Source organism: Colias philodice, chromosome 6 (assembly GCF_061535455.1).
Source record: "Colias philodice isolate Cphi_HAF_F1 chromosome 6, ilColPhil1 Martin Lab GWU primary, whole genome shotgun sequence".
NCBI classification, from domain to species: Eukaryota; Metazoa; Arthropoda; class Insecta; order Lepidoptera; family Pieridae; genus Colias; species Colias philodice.
The window spans coordinates 6806654-6830346 of record NC_143091.1 but is presented as its reverse complement, the minus strand read 5'-3'; the positions used below and the strand labels follow the sequence as shown (position 1 = coordinate 6830346).

At 33.2% G+C, this 23693-nt stretch overlaps 1 protein-coding gene across 4 annotated transcripts; it reads left to right on the top strand.

Annotated features, from left to right (window-relative positions):
• Positions 1-1450: 1450 nt before the first annotated feature.
• On the top strand, positions 1451-22994 carry Pfk (ATP-dependent 6-phosphofructokinase). Of its 4 annotated transcripts, XR_016315747.1 has the most exons (16): positions 1451-1566; positions 1708-2019; positions 2128-2332; positions 2403-2557; positions 3433-3541; positions 4078-4266; positions 5739-5882; positions 6066-6200; positions 6496-6659; positions 10362-10503; positions 10822-11004; positions 11552-11621; positions 13505-13729; positions 21644-21845; positions 22132-22486; positions 22561-22994. XR_016315747.1 is itself a non-coding variant. In XM_089696464.1 (15 exons), the coding sequence occupies exons 2-15, from the start codon at positions 1736-1738 to the stop codon at positions 22271-22273; spliced, it is 2349 nt and encodes a 782-aa protein (XP_089552590.1). In that variant the 5' UTR covers positions 1451-1566; positions 1708-1735; the 3' UTR covers positions 22274-22994. The 4 variants fall into 4 exon arrangements, 3 of the variants coding, with proteins under 3 accessions (XP_089552590.1, XP_089552593.1, XP_089552591.1); XM_089696464.1 differs by having other exon boundaries at positions 22132-22994; XM_089696467.1 differs by lacking the exon at positions 3433-3541 and adding an exon at positions 3118-3226 and having other exon boundaries at positions 22132-22994.
• The last annotated feature ends 699 nt before the right edge of the window (positions 22995-23693 follow it).

Genomic DNA, 23693 nt, shown 5'->3' with positions numbered 1-23693 from the left:
GTCATAGACTATATACTTATTACAGCTTTAGTCATAGTTCTACCGCCAAACAAAACGGACGTCGGTCGATCGTTATCAATGGCGATGGCGTCGGATGACGTGGCTAATACTGAAAAAAGATTAATAATATAAATTTTAGAACTCTACAAAGATTTATGATATGACTGCATATGTCTGAATGAATCCCTGTCTTTTAAATATAATTTTGCCCATTCTTTTCTCTTCGTTTTCTTCTTTTCAATGGTTGTAACTTGTACTTGTACTTGTACCAAAAGAAGCCTTGAACTGAGGTCTACACCGCTAGGAGTAATAGTGTTCTGTGGGTCTACATGTGAAAAAAATACAACATTCTAACCACGAATTTATTACGAGAAATAGATTTTCAAGGAATTCGGTTTGACTTTTAATGAGATTACTATGATCAATGCTCGAAATATTCACAAAAAAAGGAGATTAATTTGTATTAATTTGATATTATTGAATTGTCTTACAAATCTAAGATATTTTTTTTGTTCAGTTAATTTATTACATATAAAGATTATGTACCTACATATAATAATATATTGAAATATCGACTATAACTAACGACTAAAACATAAACAAAAACTTGGTAATAGATAGATGATATATATAATTTTGTTTACTAGGGACAACCCTGACATTCTTTGAAAATCTATATCTCGTAATAACTTCGTGGCTAGAATGTGGTATTTTTGTCACATGTAGAACTCAGTTCAAGGTTTCTTTTGGTACTAAACAGAGCTTCTACTAACGCCTGCATATAATATAAAAAAATAAAAACGCAAATCAGTAAAAATTACAATACTTTCGCCTCTATCGACAATATCGAAAATTTCAAAAAGGGATAATTTGCGCCTTTAATCACTTCATATATTAGCAACGTAATAAATTATCTAGTCACTAGTGTATCTATTTTTTTATACGAATTTATTTAGCTCAGTCGGCCGCGAAAATTCCAATATTTTAAATGTTTTTTTAAAAATCGTAAATTTAATCATAATTTTTAAACAAAGAATATTTTCTTTGTGCGGCAATGCCTGGACGGATAGCCGAAACCAATTGAATATTGAAACTGTAAAGGCGAAGCTGCAAATTAATTAAATGTAATTTTAAATTATCGTGCAAAGATTTTTATACATTCGCTTTAGAAAATGAAGAGCTATTAAAAGCTGTTTCTTCCAACAGCAAATATAAATGCCAAAAATAAATTTTCTCTATTTAACATTGCTGTTTTAATTATCTCCCGTAAAAAATAACTAAAACTCGTATTTTTGATGCTGTTAACCCTTAAATCCTGGCATCTTAAATACTGGCAACCCTAGGTGCGGTGCGGTCGTGTGGCGAGTCGATCGCACCGCACGAGTACGGTGGTCCGGTCGCACCAGTTCGAACGTCTGTTTATAATTTTATTCGTCATTTGGTGACGGCAAAGTAATGTCAAAGTGTATGTCAAATGTGAAATGTCAACAATTACGAAAAGGTCACCTTGATGAAGTTCACCTTCTCCGGCGTTTGAATTTGTTGGTAATAAATATATTTCTATTGGTGCGTAAAATATTTATAAACCATTTTGTTATAGTGATATTTATATATTAAGCTTAAATAAAAATCTTTTAGACTTATCTCTTGTTCATTCATATTTTTTTTAAATAAAATTAATTAGATAATGATAATTAAAATTTTTAGGTGAATTGGTCAAATTTAAAACAGAAAGATGGATGTGACAAAGACGCAAAAATTTATAGAGCGAGGCTCTCATAAAGGCAAGGGCCTTGCAGTCTTCACCAGCGGTGGTGACTCTCAGGGTATGAATGCAGCGGTGCGGTCTGTTGTTAGAATGGGAATATACTTGGGATGTAAAGTTTACTTTATCCGTGAGGGATATCAGGGGATGGTAGATGGAGGTGATAACATTGAAGAGGCAAATTGGTCATCAGTTAGCTCCATCATCCACAAAGGAGGTACCATCATCGGTTCAGCCCGCTGCATGGATTTCATGTAAGTTTTACCTATCATCTCGACTAATAAATTCCTTTAATTAGTGTTAATAATAATCAAATTAAATCAATTCCTTAAAATAAACAGTTAAGAATTATTTTTTTACAGACAGAGGGAAGGTAGATTGAAGGCTGCCTTTAATTTGGTAACTCGAGGTATTACCAACTTGGTTGTAATTGGTGGTGATGGATCCTTGACTGGTGCAAACTTATTCAGACAGGAGTGGTCTAGTTTATTGGATGAATTATTGGAGAACAACAAGATAACTAAAGACCAAAGAGAAAAATACAAGTACTTGCATATTGCTGGTCTGGTAAGGATATTTTATTTTTAATGGCATTTTATAATAGTAGTCAGTATTTAATATAAATAATATCTGCCAGGTTGGTTCCATTGACAATGATTTCTGTGGAACAGACATGACAATTGGTACGGACTCAGCATTGCATCGTATCATCGAGGCTATTGATGCCATTGTAAGCACTGCCTACTCTCATCAGAGAACATTTATCATGGAGGTTATGGGTCGCCACTGTGGGTAAGTTCTCCATTAGATATGAAAAGAATAATTAATGTCATTTGAAGTTCACCTGCTAGATAAAATAGTTAAGATATAAATAATAAAATCATAATGTTGATTACTAAAGTAAAATAATTTATAAAAAGTATCATCTCAGTATTTTATTGGCTCTTATTTTTAATTTTTTTGCAATAATGCTGAAACAGAGTTGTGGAATCATAAATTAATAATGTGGTTTATGCTAGCTTTTGTAAATATCAAATTATTGTGTTACTCAGAAGCTTATTAATTAATATTGGAGCCAATTCACATATGATTATCTTAAACACTTCTTTATCACATGAAAGTTCATCTAATTGAAGATTGTTGGTGTAGATATCTTGCTCTGGTCGCCGCCTTGTCATCGGAAGCAGATTTTGTCTTTATCCCAGAAGCACCACCATCAGTTGATTGGAGAGACAAACTTTGTTATAAGTTAGAACAGGCAAGAGTTTATGTTATTCACACCTTGCCCTCTCCTTGTTTGGTTTTGTGCTCATTTTACATAAAAAATCTACCATAATGTAAATCCTTTATAGTTTTCTTGCAGTATTCTCGGCACTCTGTACGGAAGCTACTTATTCTTTTAGTTGCGAAGACCCAGCGCCCCTCAATTGGGAAAAAAAAATGTGTGCAAAAATAAAAGAGGCAAGACATTGTTATTCTTGATATGGGAGCAGGATCACCTTAAACTTTCATTTCATAAACTGAATTGGCTCTTTTTGGCGTTCATACTTATCATGTTTGTTGATTTCCTCATGTTTATCGTTTTCAAAACTTGTCAAAATTTGCACTATCGTTAACATTGGATACCATTTGCATGGTCCATTATGGTCGGGTGCTGCTTGTTGCAGTTATCTGGCATTAGTTGCCGCTCTGGCGTCTGAAGCAGACCAAGTATTCATTCCAGAGGACCCTGTTCCCAATAATTGGGTTGAGAAACTTTGCAAAAGATTGCAACAGGTACGAAAGCTTAATTGAGTGGCACTGTTCAAATAAAACAATGTAATAAATAACACTCTTTTTATGACTACATAGCAATTACAATTGGTTAACTTGCGTAATTGGTACCTCAATAAATTCTAGCTTAATTACTGTCCTGTTTGGTTTTATCAAGGTTGAACATTCAATGCTCACATAAACAGCAACCACAATCAATTAATCTTGATTGAGCATTCTTCATTTCATAAAAAGACTCAGTTTATCTCAGTATTGAACTTCTATGTTTCTATGAAGCATTATCTTTAATACGGTGTTCTTGCTACCTTCTCTTAACTGGGCATGCACAATCTACCTATGATATGCTTATATAATATATGTATTCCTATAATATGCTTATAAATTCAACCAAGCATCTGAATACTTTAGCTTAATTGTATGCATGTTATCTGCAAACTTTTAGACTACTAAGCCTCCCAAGCATGATTAATTCTTAATTTTTTGTTTAACGAGCTAATTACCTCACCCATATTGAAAATTAAATAGACATTTTCTATCAGGAACGTAAATCGGGCCAACGTTTGAACATCATCATAGTAGCGGAAGGCGCTATTGACCGGGAAGGTAAGCCGATCACCGCGGAGCTGGTGAAGAAGGTCGTGGTGGACAACCTTCAGCAGGACACCCGTATCACCGTCCTTGGTCACGTCCAGCGTGGAGGCTCGCCTTCCGCTTTCGATAGATTGTTGGTAAGTTTGTGTTATTTTACCATTTCAAATTTTACTGCTCCTTTGTGTATATTGCGTGCTCGTATATTGTGAAAGCATGTTCCTGTGTATCTTAAAAAAATATCCGTGTATCTTAACTAAAAGTAGACGCCAATCGCTATCTGTTTATCAACGAAATTGTTTAACTTAAATTTTAGTATTGTCGTATAAAAATCGTATCATATCGTCGTAAAAAAATCTGTAATTCTAAGTATGGGACTCCATACATAGGGCTCCAACATCATTTCTAACATAATACTCCCTGGCTTCTATCACGTATGCATATAACGAAATTGCAGCCTACGTGATGTAAGCCGCGTTGTCGTAAAGGAAATCGCGAGATGTCGAATAAATTGACGTTTTGTACTCGATTTCTGAGACCAGGGGCGATGACCTTTCTTGATTTGTAAATTAAAGACAAATTCGTCATCGAGTTATTTTTGTTGACCTTAACAAAACTTTATTATTTTCGAAAATAACAGATATATGATGATGCAACGTTAGACCCATAGGTATAGGTACACAATTACAAGCGACGGTTTCATCATGATTATTCCAGAAATATGGTGAAACAAAGAAGCAATTTTACCAGAACTCAAAATTTTATTATGACAATGTTTATTTATTGCTGCGGATATTACTACTTTTAATGTAATATATATATATACTAGCGGCCCGCCCCGGCTTCGCCCGTGGTACATATGAAAAATAGATGTTGGCCGATTCTCAGACTTACCCGATATGCACAGAAAATTTCATGAGAATCGGTCCACCCGTTTCGGAGGAGTAGTATGCAGACTAACATTGTGACACGAGAATTTTACATATAAGATATATATATATATAATTTATAAATATATAATTATATAAATATATATATATATATATATATATATATATATATATATATATATATATATATATAATTTATAAATGAAATATTTAAACGTAACTATAATAATTTAAATTATTAAAAAATCTGCGGCTGTAGCTGTAGGTATCGGCCGCTCCTCTTCGTGCACGTTGAATCAGATTAAAGAGTTGAACAAAAAATAAAATATTATCTAGATTAAAAAAAAAACTAAGAAACGCGTGTTAAATGAAATTATGTATTAAATACTTTTATAGTTTGAATTAAATGTCTGTTTTAAATGGGTCAAAATTGAATCTTTTAAGAGATTGCAAACAAACATACACGCGAAGCAATTAAAAGCGTGTTAAAAACCTATGACATCCAAAAATAATGTGGCTTTTTCTCAAAAATAAAATAAAATTGGATAATATAAAAATAAGCGTTCTATTTACTCTTGAATACCCTTGAGTATATTAAATTTTGGTATGAAAATCTATTAAAATTATAAATTTATAATGCTAGTTTTTGTTTACATTTCAAGAATTCTCAAAAAAAAATACTATATATATAATTAGGTATTTGATATTAAATTGTTTACCAGGGTTGTCGTATGGGAGCTGAGGCGGTGATGGCTTTAATGGAAGCGACGCCTGAAACAGAGCCTTGCGTTGTTTCCTTGGATGGAAATCAAGCCGTTCGACTGCCGCTTATGGAGTGCGTTAGACGCACAAAAGCTGTTTCACAGGTAAAATAAGTAGGAATAGAATTATCGAACTATTAATTACTACGAACAATTTTTCCTTAAATACGATAAAGATATTATAAAATTAAACTTTATGTATATTTATTTATTTTTTATTTACCCTCATTCGGACATAGTCATATGAATATCAATCAATTTTTTTTTATTAGTTGCTAATTTATACAGGCGTTGGCGGACAAAAATTGGGAGTTAGCTGTGCAACTACGTGGCCGCAGCTTCGCACGTAACTTGGAGACGTACAAAATGTTAACCCGTTTGAAACCACCGAAGGAAGCCTTCGATGCAGCTGGCAAACCAGTTGTAAGCAAATGTTTACAGTTGTTATATTATTTTACAAAATTCAGTGAAAAAACTTTATATTTTGCATTTTCAGAATTGAAAAATTAGTAGTTTATTTATTCCTGTGGAAATCTGGTGGTCAAGTTCGTCTTTGTGACGCATAATAACCATTGTTTTTATATTACTTAGTATATGGACTATAAAACCCCATAGATACAACTTGTATCGCTTACTGTTAAATGATTAAATATACAAATTCCATTTTTTTCATTTTTTAATAACACCTAAGTATTTTATTAACCTTTATTTTATCTAGGAAGGTTTAACTCTCGCAATAATGCACGTAGGCGCGCCGGCTTGCGGCATGAACGCGGCCGTACGCTCGTTCGTGCGTAACTGCATCTACCGGGGGGACACCGTGCTCGGTATACACGACGGTGTGGAGGGCTTTATTAGTGGCAACATTGTGAAGATGGAGTGGTTAGTGTTAATTTATTTTGGGTACCTATAATATAATTAATAAAAAAAAAGTTCAATTATTTGCTTTCACAACTTAAAACTATTACAAACGAACTATATGTATATGTAAGTATGAAGCATTTTCGTTGTGGTGCGTTCGTTCGTGCGTCCGGGAGGACACCGTGATCGGTATACATGTGGTTAGTTTTAATTTATAGTCCGGGATACATCGCCCATTTTTGCAAGTGATTACTATCAAGCTAATTTTTCGTGAGTAGCTTTATTTTGATGAGATGCCCAATAATTTCATGTACAAAACTCTCGATTGTGGTAGCTACCAGAGGAAACAAGGATAAAAGTCCAGTGACTATAATATGTTTGAGACAGTCATGGAAGAAATATTAAAGCGTCTAAGCAGGAGTAAAAAAAAAATTATAGTATGTGGTGATTTTAATATTGATTTACTCTTACAAACACAAACGGCTACACGAATTGTTAATTTATTTCAGTCATTTAATCTATATAAACTTTTTAACGAACCCACACGAATTACACCGATTTCTGCAACCTGTATTGATAATATATACTGTGACTGCATCTGTTTAGAGAAAAATATTCTCAATGCATTGACTTCGGATCACTGTGGCCAGAAAGTAGTTTTTGAATGGGATTGCATACCTACATTTAAAAGGATTAATGTTAGGCCTATAACTAAAAAAGGCATTAATAAATTTAGGAATAATATTAATAAAAACTTGCCCGTACTAAATGATCAATCCTTTCCTAATAGTCCTTGTGAAATGTTTAATAATCTTTTTAATTTAGTACATAATGAATTTGAAAAAATATTTAAAGTTAAATCTTTAAATATTACCAAGGATTTACCATTTAGTAAATGGGCGACAGCTAGTATACATAGGTGCAGGAACATTCTTTATGAATTATATGGTATGAAGCAATATAATAAAGACCCATCTTTTCTTAGTTATGTTAGAAATTACTCAAAAATTTTTAAAAAAGGTTGTTTTACTGCAAAGCGTTTATATATCAAAGAAAAAATACGCGACTCTGATAATAAAGTTAAAACAGTTTGGTCAATTATTAATGGTGAAATGGGTAAAAGCAAATCAAGTAATACCATAAAACTTGTAAATAATGACAGGGTTATTGACAAAAGTGCTGATGTTGCGCTTGCTTTTGAAGAATTCTTCAGTAGTGTCCCTGCTACTATTACTAATAGTTTAAATTCGTCTTCAGCACTTGCAGAGACCTTTTTGAGGGACCATGTTGCGGGGTGTAGTACATTATTTGAATTACGACACGTAACTGCTAGTGATATTGTTACTGCCTTTAAGACGCTTAATCTAAAAAATACTTGTGATCTTTGGGGAATGTCCGTAAATTTAGTTAATAATATAATAGAAAATATTGCGAAAAATTTAGCTTTCATATTTAATAAGTGTTGTATGGTACATTTCCTAATTTACTAAAACTTAGTAAAGTTATACCTCTATTTAAGAAGGGCGATCAAGAAGACTGTAACAATTATAGACCTATCTCTATTTTACCAACATTAAGTAAGGTATTCGAGAAGTTAATTTTAAACCAATTGAGTAGTCATTTTGCATCTAATGATTTACTGCACACCAAACAGTTTGGTTTCACAAAGGGGCGCTCTACCACAGATGCTGGAGTTGCACTTCTAACACATATATATAAAGCATGGGAAAACTCAAAAAATGCTCTGGGGATATTTTGTGACCTCTCCAAGGCATTTGACTGCGTTGAACATTGTACTTTGTTACGTAAACTTAATCACTATGGAATTAAAGGAAAAGCCCAGAATCTCATAGCGTCATACCTGCATGATAGGATACAGACTGTAGTTGTTAATGGAGAACGTTCTAGCGGTGCGTCAATTAACATTGGTGTTCCACAGGGGTCAATTTTAGGTCCCTTCTTGTTCTTGGTATATATCAATGATCTTCCCTTTTATTTGCAGGATAGGTGTGAAATAGTTCTGTTTGCAGATGATACCTCATTAATTTTTAATGTGGATAGGCATGACCCAAATGTTGACGAAGTGAACAGTGCTCTTTTACACATATCTGAATGGTTTACTGCCAATAATTTATTATTAAATGCCAAAAAAACCACTTGTGTTGAATTTTTACTTCCTAATGTAAAAAAGTTGAACAGAGATATTACCTTGAACGGGGAGGTATTGCATCCTACTGAGTCTACTGTATTTCTAGGGTTAACATTGGACGAGAAACTACAGTGGGGAGCCCATGTCAACACCGCTGCAGGTAAGCTCAGTTCAGCTGCATATGCAGTCCGAAAAATAAGGCATCTCACCGATGAAGATACAGCTAGATTGGTTTATTTCAGCTACTTTCATAGCATTATGTCCTATGGAATTCTACTGTGGGGCAAGGCTGCAGATATAGAAACGATATTTATCTTACAGAAAAGAGCCATTCGCTCTATATATAATTTACGTGCTCGGGACTCACTAAGAGATCATTTTAAGAATACTGGTATCCTTACTGTACCATCACAGTATATATTTAATAATATTTTGCATATACACAAAAGCTCTGACTTACACACAAGAGTAGGAGATAGACACGATTATGGCACAAGAAACAGGAATAGAATTGAAATGCCATTTTTCCGATTAGCTAAAGTTAAAAATTCATTTATGGGTCAAGGTATACGCTTATACAATAGAATTCCTCACAATATTAAAGAGTTTAGTAGTTCTAAATTTAAAACTTACATAAAAAATGTACTAGTTCAGAGAGCGTACTACAGTATTCAGGAATATATGGATGATAAAGACCCATGGAGGGTTGTCGCGTAAAAACCACAGGACAGTTCTTTGGCATATTATGTAGTTAGATATAAGTTACATATTATGTAAATTTATTGACATTATTTTAAAAGAGCAACTATGGAGTTTCTTGCCGATTCTTCTCCATAGATACTGCTTTCCGAATCGGTGGTAAATGTTAAAAATACTATGTAATGACGATTCGAAAGTGCTACTAAATAGTAGTCTAATTGAATAAATGAATGTTTGAGTTTGAGTTTGAGTTTGAAAATATTTTGATTTGATGGTTCTCAAATATTAATTACTAACTGAATGTTTTTTTTTGTTCAATCTCAAGATAGTTATCTAAATTATTCGAAAAAATATTTGTCCTACAAAATCTATGGTTTGATCAAAGAGTCCCCCTTTCCAATGTGTATCGATAACGAAGTCATCATAAATGATTACTAACCAGCTGATTTTTTTATTTTCACTTATTTAATACTTATATAATTCAACAGACATATTGTCCTACAAATTGCGTAATAAATATTTGAGAACCGTCAAATCAAAAATTTTTATCCTTGTTACCTCTGTAAGCTACCACAATCGAGAGTTTCGTACATGAAATTATTGGGCATCTCATCAAAATAAAGCTACTCACGAAAAATTAGCTTGATAGTAATCACTTGCAAAAATGGGCGATGTATCCCGGACTATTACTGTGGAAAATTCTTAGAATATCGAATTCGTAGATTAATAAAAATTATAATGCTCAAAATTCCCGTAGCCTGCAAGGTACAATTTATGACAGAAAATGGTTAAAACTCGAAAAACAACTAATACTATTAAGTAACATATGCAATATCAATTCCTGCTAAAATAACGTAAAAATATATAATAAAAAGGTCTGATGTAACCGGCTGGGTGGCTCAAGGAGGCGCTTTCCTTGGCACGAAGAGAACTTTGCCAGGCGATAAGAAGGGAGAGATCGCTGCGCGTATCAAGCAATTCAATATCCAGGGACTGCTTATTATTGGTGGTTTCGAGGTGAGACTGAAATTTAAAAATTTTAACGCTCTTTCTCTTAAGGAATTCACATAACAATGCGAACATACCTACCTTTCAAATATGAATAGTTGTGATTAGAAATTTTGAATATTTAGTTGTGTATTCACAAATATTTTCTGAACCTCCTTAACTCTAAATTTCTGCCCATAATAGACTTGATTATTAGTTGGCAACACAATTAATATAGGTTTTTCAGTAGTATATTTACATGAAATATTAAGTTTTTAGACATGTCTGCACTGAGCATTTTACAAACAGATAGGTAATTCATGTAAATTATAATTTAAAAATGTCCAGGCCTACCAAGCTGGCTTGGAGATGTACGAGTCGCGCGCCCAATTCCCCGAGTTCTGCATCCCACTAGTGGTTGTACCGGCCACTATCAGTAACAATGTGCCCGGTACTGACTTCTCGCTTGGCGCTGATACCGCATTGAATGAAATCACTGAGATCTGTGACCGTATCAGGCAGTCTGCACAGGTAAGAGAGTAGTTTCTCACAGAAGATAAGAGAGACGAGTAGTGAATGAATGAATGAATTAATATTTAGTGGAAGTGGAAGAAGAGTGGAGATTGGCACTTTAATACTAATAATATATCTGAGGTCCATAATTATAATTTAATTTCATCACATTTTAGAATAGAAGAAAAGAAATTTGAAATAGAAAAAATCTTTATTGAATTTTTTTTTTTTTTAATACTAAATACAGTTTAAATATATTTGGGGAAACTAAAGCCTGTGTTAGTTCAACTCTCACAATTTTAGTAGATTGGTTGCCTTTTCAAATTTAAATAATATTACAATAAAAAAAATGGAGGCATGCAAGGCAATATAATTGAATCGATTATAATGTAGGTTTTTCTTAAGGAATTTTCGTATCCTTTGTTATGAAATACCCTTTATATTCTCCGAAACAAGTAAATGCAAAATTTGTGGATGACTCGCTGAAAATCACTTCTTTTATACGCAGATATAAATTGAATTTTAAGTCATTGAACTGTACCAATAATGATTTTACTTTGTTTAGGGGACAAAACGCCGTGTGTTCGTAGTGGAAACAATGGGCGGATATTGCGGTTATTTGGCAACCTTGGCAGGTAATTTTACTTTTTGGTTTTACCTCTTACATACAAAAATAAAAAAGTATGCAATGGAGAATGTTCACTAATTTTGATTATTAGCATTCCATATTCTCTGTCAAAAATAAAAAATACTAGTGAAAAAATTACTTCGATACGTCAATTAGTTTCCGATTTAGAAGTAAAACAAGTTGTAAACGCCCGGTGATGGTGTGACGTCACACTACAACACGCTCAATCTGGCTCACTCAGTCCGCTAGCGATCGCGCGCCCGTGCCGTCGAAATTATAATTAAATACTTTTAAAAATGTCCAATCCAAATACCAGAAAATCATGTGTTGTTCCTAAATGTAAAAATACAACTACCAATTCGCCGGATAAGTTGTTTTTTATAGTTGCAAAGGACGTAAACAAAAAATGGTCAGAGGTGTAAAACCTTTGGTGTCAGAATTTTCCGTGTTCTTACATAGTACTACATATTATATTAACATATTACAAATCTGCGTAGGAGAAATAGCCTGTTCAGAACTTCTTAGCTTAATAAATTATCGCATCCCATCCAGATCAACACGCTCAAAAGACTTATTTCATATACCAACCGCCAGAACCAATATGGGTCTTCGTGTGCCTCTTCACAGAATGTCTAGTTTTTATAATACCTATATGAATGATCTTGATATATTTTCTTGTTCCTCTTCGTCTTACAAAATGAATGTAAAAAAATTGCTATTGAACATGTAAGAATGTTAATATGTAAAGATTTTGCAAATACGTAGACCTATTTACCTCCGTCTTTATGTACGCATGAAAATATTAATCAACGATTGTCTTTTGTGGTTTTTTCCTTGTCTTTCCTACTGCTGGGTGTTGGCAAAAATAATATTATATGTTCACAGTGAAACCACTATAAGGAGACATTTTCATGTATTTTTAGTTAATAAGATTTTTTTTTTGTTTTATATATCTCTGTCTTTGTCTCTGTATGTTTTCCAATAAAGAAAATAAAATAAAATAAAATAAAAAATATTTTGAGAACATTGCAGCTGTTTTGCGTTATCCTTTGTTTTCTATACAAGTTTTAATATATACTAGACTGTGCTTCTGCTCTGCTCGTATGGGCTAGTATAGGTAGATGGCTAGTAAGATTTTTTCTTGTTTTAAGTTGAGAATGATATGGAGAACTATACTAAAATATAAGTTGGTCGGGGGAAGAATTAAACAAAAACAGGGTATAGTTCCACACAAATTCAAATGTCAGCAGGAAAATGAAGATAAACCTCAGAGATCAGCAGTGCAAAAACGCCATCGTATAGAATATTTTGAGAAACTTTTAAATAAAGATGAAACTTTGGCATGACTGTTATTTTATTAAACGAATAATAATTACTATTATTGGACTATTAACGAAATTCGCGGACGAAAACCCATCAAAATACTGCGCAAGCTATAACACCTACTACAGCGCTGCCGACTTGATACTAAGCGCGGGGGCGCGGCCGCGCGGCGCGTTGTGACGTGACGTCACAAGCGGTCACGTGACTTTAGCGGGACTCGATATTTTTCGAAACTTTGAATACGTATAAAATCAAAACTACTTGGTATTTTTGAATACGACAAAAACTAGTGTATTTGTATACATACAGGCTTTACTGAGACACAATTTCAAGGGATTTGGCATACCTAGTAACATTCTTCATTATATTACAGTAAAACGGATGAAATAACAAAAGTGTTAAAGCACAATAAACATGTAATTATTGTAAAAATAATGTACCCGACTGCGGGAAAATTGTTCAAGCATGAGAACAAAACCCCTATCTCGGAAAAATGACCATCTTTATACATCAAAATGTTAAGAATATCACCATTATTATATTTTGTTCTTACTCAAAAACTTCCAGGTCTTGCCGGTGGTGCTGACGCTGCGTACATCTACGAGGAGAAGTTCTCGATCAAGGATCTCCAGCAGGATGTCTACCACATGGCGTCCAAGATGACCGGTGGAATACAACGTGGTCTCATATTGAGGAATGAGAAGGCCAATGAAAATTATAACACTGAATTCATTTACCGCCTGTACTCGGAGGAGGGCAAAGGGCTGTTCACGGCTAGGATGAATGTGCTGGGTAAATTTTATTTGCATGTACAGTTTGGTCTTTGAGGAACTTTAAAAAATTGTGTGGAGTATTATAAAAATCAGAAGTTACACATTTAGGGAGATGAAGGTTTTAATTTTCTTGTTTTTCTTTCTATTTTAAATAAATTATAATAAGTGATTTTTAACTATGTCAGTCGACATGAGAAACTATAAATGTGGTATTCCACATTGGCCTTTTTTAAAGGCCAACGTTGAGAATTTTTCTGTACATTTGGTCAGGGTTATTTTTTTCATTACTGGAAATCGAACCTAGAAAATGTTAGTAAATCCTATCTTAGCTGAAATGCGTAAGTATTAAGGTGATTGCAACGATCTGTTCCCAGCCAATATCCCGCTAGATGGCGCTGAATTCTACATTTCTAGTTTATTTGAGTTTTTGCGTAATTGGAATAGTCATCAAACCTAGGAATAGTCATGGCGGTTACTGAATATTATATTTTATTGAAATATGTTATATCATTGCCTTAAAATCCACCCAATTCGGTAAAATTATGCGTTTTAACATCTGTCATTGCATACAGGGTCGTTTACACACACAGACGTATACAAAAATGATAAAGATTTAACTCTAGATGGCGTGAATGTAAAGCGCGTCACACACGGTGAAGATACTACCTATAATATTTTATCTAATCTAGTAATATTTTATATTACAGTATCTTAAGGTATCCGGTATCAGCGTTCTGACCATCATTTTTCTTTTTTCGCTGTAGAACCGCCATCCTGTTACAAATGACCCACAAAGGAGAATGACCACGGGTGGTATCGGTAAAATTTTAGTTGTGCCACGTATTCGTTATATTGTTAATTCCTATTTGTATTTATAATGATCATATGTATCAATATTAAGTCTTAATTAAACCGGATAAATTGAAATAATAGTAAAAGTAAAAGTTTTTCTTTTGAAACATGTATGAACTTTCGCATTAGTAGGAAGTAGGATTGTTATAAAAATAAAAGTTATATTTGTTGGCGTAAACTATTTTATTGTAATTTTGGGAAATAAATAATGTCAAAATTGATTACCTACAATAAAACGCAGTTTTATTTTATTACCTACATTACACTATTGTTTTTTTTTTATCAAAACATGTATTTGAAGTAGCAAATATGATATTATGCTGATCCAAGCATTTTCACTCAAAACTAATATCACTAATGATTTGTAAAAGTAAATTATTTCAAAATACATTTCATAACCAACAAGTAAGAATAATTATTCATACAACAACAAATCAAAAACACTATTTACTATGGAAAAAAAACCAGGAAGGTGAAAAACATATTTACGATTTCGATGCACTCGACTTTTAGTAAAATAATAGGTAAAAATATTATTATGGTTTTGATCACAGACATATCTGTGGTTTTGATTTTAGCTACTAGTATCAGAAAGCTGCGTGTTCAATGCACGTCGGGGTCCCACAACTGTGGAGGAAGGAAGGTAGAATACCTCCATCGAATTAGTGAAGTTTCTCGACATACTCGATTTGCCGGCCGGCCTCAATGAAGATTGTCCGAAAGTTGTATATGTGCTCTGTAACGAAAAAATTTCGCTAGCGCGATTCAGAGTGAGGTGTCGTACAATATACCTAATGAAGTTTTTCATCTTTTTATTTTACTGCAAATACAAAATAAAAATTAAACAATGGTAATGTAAATTCTAAACAAACTACTACCAAAATACAATTAGAACAAAAATAATTTGACTGGTTGATTTCACCCAGAGGCCAGAGGCGGCTCGTGACAAAATTGTATGGGTGTTCACTTGAAATAAAACAACGAAAATACAATAGCGTAGCAGGATAATTTATTACAAAAAAAAAAATGAGCACCACATTTTATAAATGTCTATAACACTAAAAATTACAAAGTACAGGCTATTTCAAAACGAATTCAATGACTAGGTATCAATAATTAGTAAATCACCGAATTTGCATTCGCGAGCGTAGGTATCCATAGTGTTTGTCACTGACGGTCACTGACCTCTATAACTTATAGTTATAGAGGTCAGTGGTGTTTGTTGTGTAAACATGTATGTATTTGAGTAGTTAGTAGCATATTATATTCTGAATTTCTGATCCATGCCTATTCACTCAAAACTAATAACACTAATGATTTGTAACAGTAAATTATTTCAATAGGTAGGTATTTGAACATTTCCCAACAAGACGTAAGAATAATTATTCGTAGGTATACAAGATACAATAACAAATCTAATACACTATTTATTATTTTATTATTTACTAGCGGTCCGCCCCGGCTTCGCCCGTGGTACATGTTTACGTTTTCTCTCCATAAGAAGTAATAGCTAGAGAGCTAGCGCAAAGCTACCTGTATGTATTTGACCAGACCTGGATTTTTGTGTGTTGATTCCCCTATACCTACTATACATGAGATGAGGAGTCACTAAGCCCAGAGTGGTGGACGGGGCGCGCGCTTAGGTAAGACAGGTGGAAATTTTTGGCGAACTTTGAAACCATTTGACCACGTCTGCCATTTTGATATTTGAAAATAGATTATTATTACTATCGGAAAATAACAATGGCAGACCATTATCACGCGGATAACATTCTGGCAGACACTTATGAAAGTGCTGAAAAAAATACAATTTTGAAAGTATTTGACCAGATCTGCCATTCATATATTTTATTTATTAGGGTCTTAAAAACTTATTTTCGAAACGGCAGACATTTTCATTGCGTACAGACTTCAGCAGACAACAAAACTTTACAGACTTCAGCAGTCAACAAGACTTAGCTTCTACATGGTCAGATGTATATATGTATTACGTTCCCTGACCTTACATCAATGATTTACTTTATTAATGTTTTTATGGTCATTTACATTTAATTTTGAAAACTATGGAATAAAATTTATAAATTTGATGATACAAAACTAAATATACATTTGTAAAGAATCTCAAATATAAAGTTGTGTTGCAAATAACAAATCATCATTTAAATATTTAGTTTATTTCTTTATTTAAGAAACAATTAACAATTACAAAACAACATAAAAAAACACGCATGCATTTATTGAAATGTTCATTCATCATCACTATCGTATGGCGTTGTGTGACTCGTCTTCATAATCCATTGAATCGGATTCTGTAAAAGTAAAACGTAAATTATATAATAAAAGAAATGAGTCATTATAAACTTACCTAGTAAGGCAATGCCTTTGATGTCGCACGATGCCGCCGCGCCGCCAGTGTAGGTACTTCTGCTGCTACATGAAAATATGCTAGGGTTGCAACAAATGGGAAATAAAACAATTGTGATTATTACTATTATGATGTAATCATTTATTCATATTATGTACATTCAAAACAATTGCTATTATTAAATCTGATGTAATTATTTTTTCATAAATATATAATTATTATTAATTACATAATATATTGCACTGTGAAATATTTACGTATCACTTTATTTTTGATGTTCTTAATTGTCTTTTATAAAATTTAAGTGACGCATTCGCATTGGGATCAACAATCCGATAAGAAAAGAATGGAGACAACATATACATAGCTTTGATTTCAATTCTACAGATACAAAATATACAATCTATCTAAAATGATACAACGGATGTTTCCTGCGTTTTCTCGTCAAAATACCGAAACAACGTAATTATTGTATAGTAGTTGGGCGTGAAAGTAAAAAAACAAATGAAAAGTGTTTTCCATATGATTATTTATTAAATTTACGCGATTAAGAATAATTTCAACGATACAATTTAGTAACCGAGAATTCAGAGGATTAAAGAAAATACCTGCCTGATCATTTTATCAAACTCTAAAAGAATTATGGTTATTTCGCATCACTCGGTTTATTTGTTTGGTAATAATTATTAAAGGTAGTTACAACCCTAGCCATTGAGTCGAACGGTAGGCAACACAATATCGACTTTGTGCGGGTACATATGGTACATTTCTTCTTGCTGTGAAGCGTAATTATTATTATTAAGATTTTTTAGGCTATTTTGAATCAGCTGTTCTAATTTAATTCTAGAAATTTATTAAAACGTGATTTTTTTAAAAGTATATTATGAGTTTATAAATACCTCAACCAATAGTTATTGTGTCCTATCCTCATTTCTTTATATCTTGGTAGTTAACTAAAGTGTTAAATTTACATAACCTCAACAACAACATTTACACTGCCACTGCACTAAAACTAAACTAACTAGCTTTCTAGCTATAAGAACCATCCTCGTACTTCAAGGGATATAATAAAAAAAGAATTATCGAAATCGGTTCAGCCGTTCTCGAGTTATGCGCTTACCAACACATTTTGCGATTCATTTTTATATATAAGACTAGCGGTCCGCCCCGGCTTCGCCCGTGGTACATGTTTACGTTTTCTCTACATAAGAACCATCCTCGTACTTCAAGGAATATAATAAAAAAAGAATTATCGAAATCGGTTCAGCCGTTCTCGAGTTATGCGCTTACCAACACATTTTGCGATTCATTTATATATATATACTAGCGGTCCGCCCCGGCTTCGCCCGTGGTACATAATATTTACGTTTTCTCTACATAAAAACCATCCTCGTACTTCAAGGAATATAATAAAAAAAGAATGATCGAAATCGGTTCAGCCGTTCTCGAGTTATGCGCTTACCAACACATTTTGCGATTCATTTTTATATATAAGAAGATAAGATTATGTGAAAATAACCAGGAAGGTGAAAAACATATTTACGAAAACATAGTAACATAATATGGCTGTCGCTACAATAATTATATTTCAATTTTATCTTTTTATACCTAGTAGAACTGGCCGACGAATAAAAAAAATCGTATTAGAATAAATACAATAAATTACGGAACAAAAAAAGGATTGTAACTGAATTAGGTATGTTTGTTTCTGGGCGCACCGTTTTCGACGACGCGACGCGCGACGTAAGCGTATAGGTATAGGTACCTACTTTGCTAAAACAAACTAATAAAATTGTGTGTCTGTCTGAAAATTCGGAAAAGCATATTTTGCAAGTTTGTAATTACTTTGATAGTTTACCGATTTATAATAATTGTAATTGTAATTGTATAATATATAATTTGCAATGTGGTGAAATTTCATAAAAATCACGGGCCAATTTTTTTTTTTGAATCCCACCGAAAATATAATTGCGTTATTAGAATAATTAATTACTATACCTACCCACGATCAATTATTACAATATAGTCTCAAATGCATACTAGAGAAATATTGCAATTTGATTCAATTAAAATGCATAGCATACAAAAATAAATTCACAACACAAGAAATTCCGCGCGCAAATCATAGCGCGTGTCAATGAAATCAAGAATGTTTTATATCAAGCCGACGCGGACGACGACGCGACGCCGAACAAAAGTACCTACGACGGACGACCACGCTTCGAGTTGCCAAACAACATGAGTAATAAATTGTTTACAAAAAAAACAAGTTTTCCATTTTTCTGTATGAGTAGACAGAACTTCAAAACGCCACCTGCTACGGTTTATATTATGAACGATTGTTATAAAAATAAAAGTTATATTTGTTGGTGTAAACTATTTTATTGATCAATAATTTTGGAATTTAAAATTGTCAACATTGATTACAATAAAACGCAGTTTTATTTTATTACACTATTGTTTTTTTTTTATCAAAACATGTATTTGAAGTACCATATAATATTATGCTGATCCAAGCATTTTCACTCAAAACTTATATCACTAATGATTTGTAAAAGTAAATTATTTCAATATACATTTCATAACCAACATGTAAGAATAATTATTATTATTCCTACCTACAACAACAAACCTAAAACACTATTTACTATGGGAAAATAACCAGGAAGGTGAAAAACATAATATTATTATTTACGATTTCGACGCACTCGACTTTTAGTAAAATATAGTAGGGAAACATAATATTATGGTTTTGATTTTTGCTACTAGTATAAGAAAACTGCGTGTTCAAACTACTTGTTTGTCTGTCTGAAAATTCGGAAGTACTTTGGTAGTTTACCGATTTATAATAATATTGTATATATCGTTGTTTAAAAAATATTCAAACACAATAAAATATGATATATGTACCTACTGATTTATCACTGGTTTCAGTGATGAACTGATGAGTCAATTATAGCCACTATACTTTCGTCATACGTGTGTATGATTGATGTGATTTGCAACGTGGTGATATTTCAGAAAAATCACGGGTCAAATTGTCCCACCGAAAATATAACTGCGTTATAAGAATAACTATACCTACGATAAATTATACATAATACAATATAGTCTCAAATGCATACTAGTGAAATATTTTATTTGAATCAATAAAATAAAAAAATAAATAAAAAATAATAATAATACAAAAATAAATTCACAACACAAGAAAATCCGCGCGCAAATCATAGCGCGTGACAATGAAATCAAGAACTTTCGAGCCGACGCGGACGACGAAGGAGCCTAACAAAAGTACCTACAATCATAGGCGGCTCGTGACAAAATTGTATGGCCGTGTTCACTTGAAATAAAACAACGAAAATAGGTACCTACAATAGCGTTAGCAGTACAAAAAAAATGAGCACCACATTATAAATGTCTATTTATACACTAAAAATTATAGAGTATTTCAAAACGAATTCAATTATTATTTAGCAATAATTAGAAAATCCCCGAATTTGCATTCGTGATCGTATTCATAGTGTTTGTCTACACTAATATTATAAAGAGGAAAACTTTGTTTGTTTGTTTGATTGTAATGAATAGGCTCATAAACTACTGGACATTTTACCAATGTTTGCAAGTTTGTGATTACTTTGATAGTTTACCGATTTATAATAATTGTATACTTATATCATTGTTTAAAAATATTCAAACACAATATGATATAGGTACTGATTTATCACTGGTTTCAGTGATGAACTGATGAGTCAATGTTAGCCACAATACTAATCACTTTCGTCATACATGTGTATGAACTATGATTGATGTGATTTGCAATGTGGTGAAATTTCATAAAAATCACGGGCCAATTTTTTGTTTTGAATCCCACCGAAAATACATATATTACTAATTGCGTTATTAGAATAATTAATTACTATACCCACGATCAATTATTACAATTTACAATATAGTCTCAAATGCATACTAGAGAAACATTGCAATTTGCATCAATTAAAATGCATAGCATACAAAAATAAATTCACAACACAAGAAATTCCGCGCGCAAATCATAGCGCGTGTCAATGAAATCAAGAATGTAATTTTATATCAAGCCGACGAGCGACGACGCCGAACTAAAGTACCTACAGTACCATTTACCTTCAGTGTACAATACAGTTTACAGACCTACGACGGACGAACAATAATGAGTAATAAATAAAAAAAAACATAGTTTCTAAGGTCATTAGTTTTATTTTATTTTATTGTTATTTTCTTTGAACGATTGGAAATGAAATTACTCAATTTTTACACAGAACTTTGATTTATTAGAATTATGCTCATTATGCATAAGATAACGAACGCGAATGCACGACATCTAGCGCGTCAATGTCTAAACATCGCCTTTCGTTTAGACATTGACGCGCTAGATCTGTAATAAGTATATAGTCTATGCGCTAGATGTCGTGCTTTATGTCGTGTTTCGCTTGGCAAAAGTCACGCACACTACTGTAGAAGTGTCAAATTTTTCCGGTATTTTACTGTTGTTTTTCTAAGTAAATATTGTAAATTATTGATTAAAAAGGTCGAACGCGCACACATTTCATTATAGAGAAGTGATAAAATGATTAGTTTTAAAGAAATAGTGTCTGTGTTAAGTGTTTAGAGGTAATCAAAAATGTATGGAGGGACGGTCGGAACATCAACCTTAACCCACAAAACATTATTTCACGCCAGGTCACATGCAACAAGGAGGTTCGCCAACGCCCTTCGACCGCAACATGGGCACAAAGATGGCCGCCAAGTCCCTGCACTGGCTCGTGGACATGATACGCAAGGGGCCCGCCAACAAGCCGGACTCCGCGTGCCTGCTCGGTATCGTGAAGCGTCAGTACATGTTCACGCCCCTCGAGGAACTGAAGACGCAGACTAATTTCGCGTGAGTTGCGTTCTATTTTTGAATTCGTTACTTTTTTGTTTTGTGCCTGGTTTCGCAAAATGAATCGTATTGCGCACTCGTTGTACAATCATTGAAAATGAATATATTTTTACTCTTTTTTGTCTATGTAGTAAAATGGATTTAGATTAAGGTACATTTTTTCTGATTTGAACAGAGAACATTCTATTTGATCTCTAATTACAAATAAAAATAACATTATTCCAAAATGTTTCTATAATTAAAAAAAAACAAATGTTTGAGACATAAAATGTAATCTTATTCACAGACAAAGGATTCCTAAACAACAGTGGTGGATGAAGTTGCGTCCGTTGCTTCGTATTTTGGCGAAACACGACTCCACATACGAAGAGGAAGGCATGTACATGACAGTTGAACAAGGAGAGATTGATTCTGAAAGTGTTATCTAATTTATTTGTACTAGTCAAAAATGTATTGAGCTACTGTTTAGAGGAAAAAAGGTATATATGGTTATAAAATTAGACATAGATTGATATTTATAATAAAAAAAATATTGATGTTGCTTCACTTGAAAGAGATTAATAAATTAAAAAAAATGTGAGCCGTCATGGGACGCCTGGCAGATGTGAAACATCGTTCGGTTTACAAGTGAGCCTATAGATGTGTATAGCGTGGCGACCCGTCGCCATGGCAAGCGTCGCCACGTCAACAATTCGGTTTACAAGTGAGCCTATAGATGTTTCACATCAAAAAAAATTAGATTAAATTAAACAAGTGAAGATAATTATCCTCCTATTGGCATTCTAGTATTTGCTTATGTCAGTCATTGTATCTCAGTTCTTTATGAACATTTTTCATTGAAAAATAAAGTATTTCCTTATTATAAAATTATACTTTGAGGCATTATGGATAGACTTTTAAATACTCTAGATGTAGAAAGTTATATTATTAGTTGACAAAAGAGTGACTGGAATTATCTAGTGTATAATTTGAATTTCATACAAACAAAAAAAAAATGTGAGCCGTCATGGGACGCCTGGCAGATGTGAAACAATTCGGTTTACAAGTGAGCCTATAGATGTGTATAGCGTGGCGACCCGTCGCCATGGCAAGCGTCGCCACGTCAACAATTCGGTTTACAAGTGAGCCTATAGATATTTCACATCAAAATTGGACTAAATGTTATTTAAATCAAGGCAATTTGTCCATGGTCAGAATTTTATTATTAAAGTGAAACTTTTATTACATCGTCTCCAAACTTTTTGGTCTGTGTAGCGCATGTCGCGTGACGGTCGGCTGCCGAGTAGGTATAAAGCAGTGTTCGGAACCGTTCGAACAGTTTCACTTTTACCGTGGTTTCATAAAACCACACAACATTTTTTTGTAGGTATTTTTTTGAAAAATCATGCCGTATTTAATGCCCCAGCCACACGACTCGACGAGTGGTATGGGAAGTGACGAGGGAAGTAGGCAGGGACGTAGTGTGGCCACGTTACTCGTCATGCCACTCGTCGTGCTCATCGTCCTGCTCACTGCTGTCGGCTTTTGCGCGCGAGTCAAAGGACCGGCAATACGAGTGCGAATTAGGGATGGGCGTCATGGAATCAACGGACTAGTTAAATTAACCGTCTATATGTACACTCAACGATTCGACTAGTCCATCGCTCACCAATGCACTAGTTGAATTCAACGGCTAAACAGTCTTATTGATAAGAATAAATTCTTTTCTTTGAAGTTTTTTAAAAAAAATATTTTTGGTTTACAAGACCCATGTTTTGAATTTAAACTATAAAAACAAACGATAATAAGTTTTTTAGTAATACTTTTTTTAGGGAGTATAATTTTTGTAAGAAAGCATAAATATTTATT

What these genes read in the sequence shown, in the direction of transcription:
- Pfk (XM_089696464.1), top strand. Translation starts at nt 1,736, where the DNA reads ATGGATGTGACAAAGACGCAAAAATTTATAGAGCGAGGCTCTCATAAA. An exon ending in TTTGCAAAAGATTGCAACAG is followed by an intron (nt 3,542 to 4,077) that starts GTACGAAAGCTT and finishes ATTTTCTATCAG; the next exon opens with GAACGTAAATCGGGCCAACG. An exon ending in GGCTAGGATGAATGTGCTGG is followed by an intron (nt 13,730 to 21,643) that starts GTAAATTTTATT and finishes ATTTCACGCCAG; the next exon opens with GTCACATGCAACAAGGAGGT.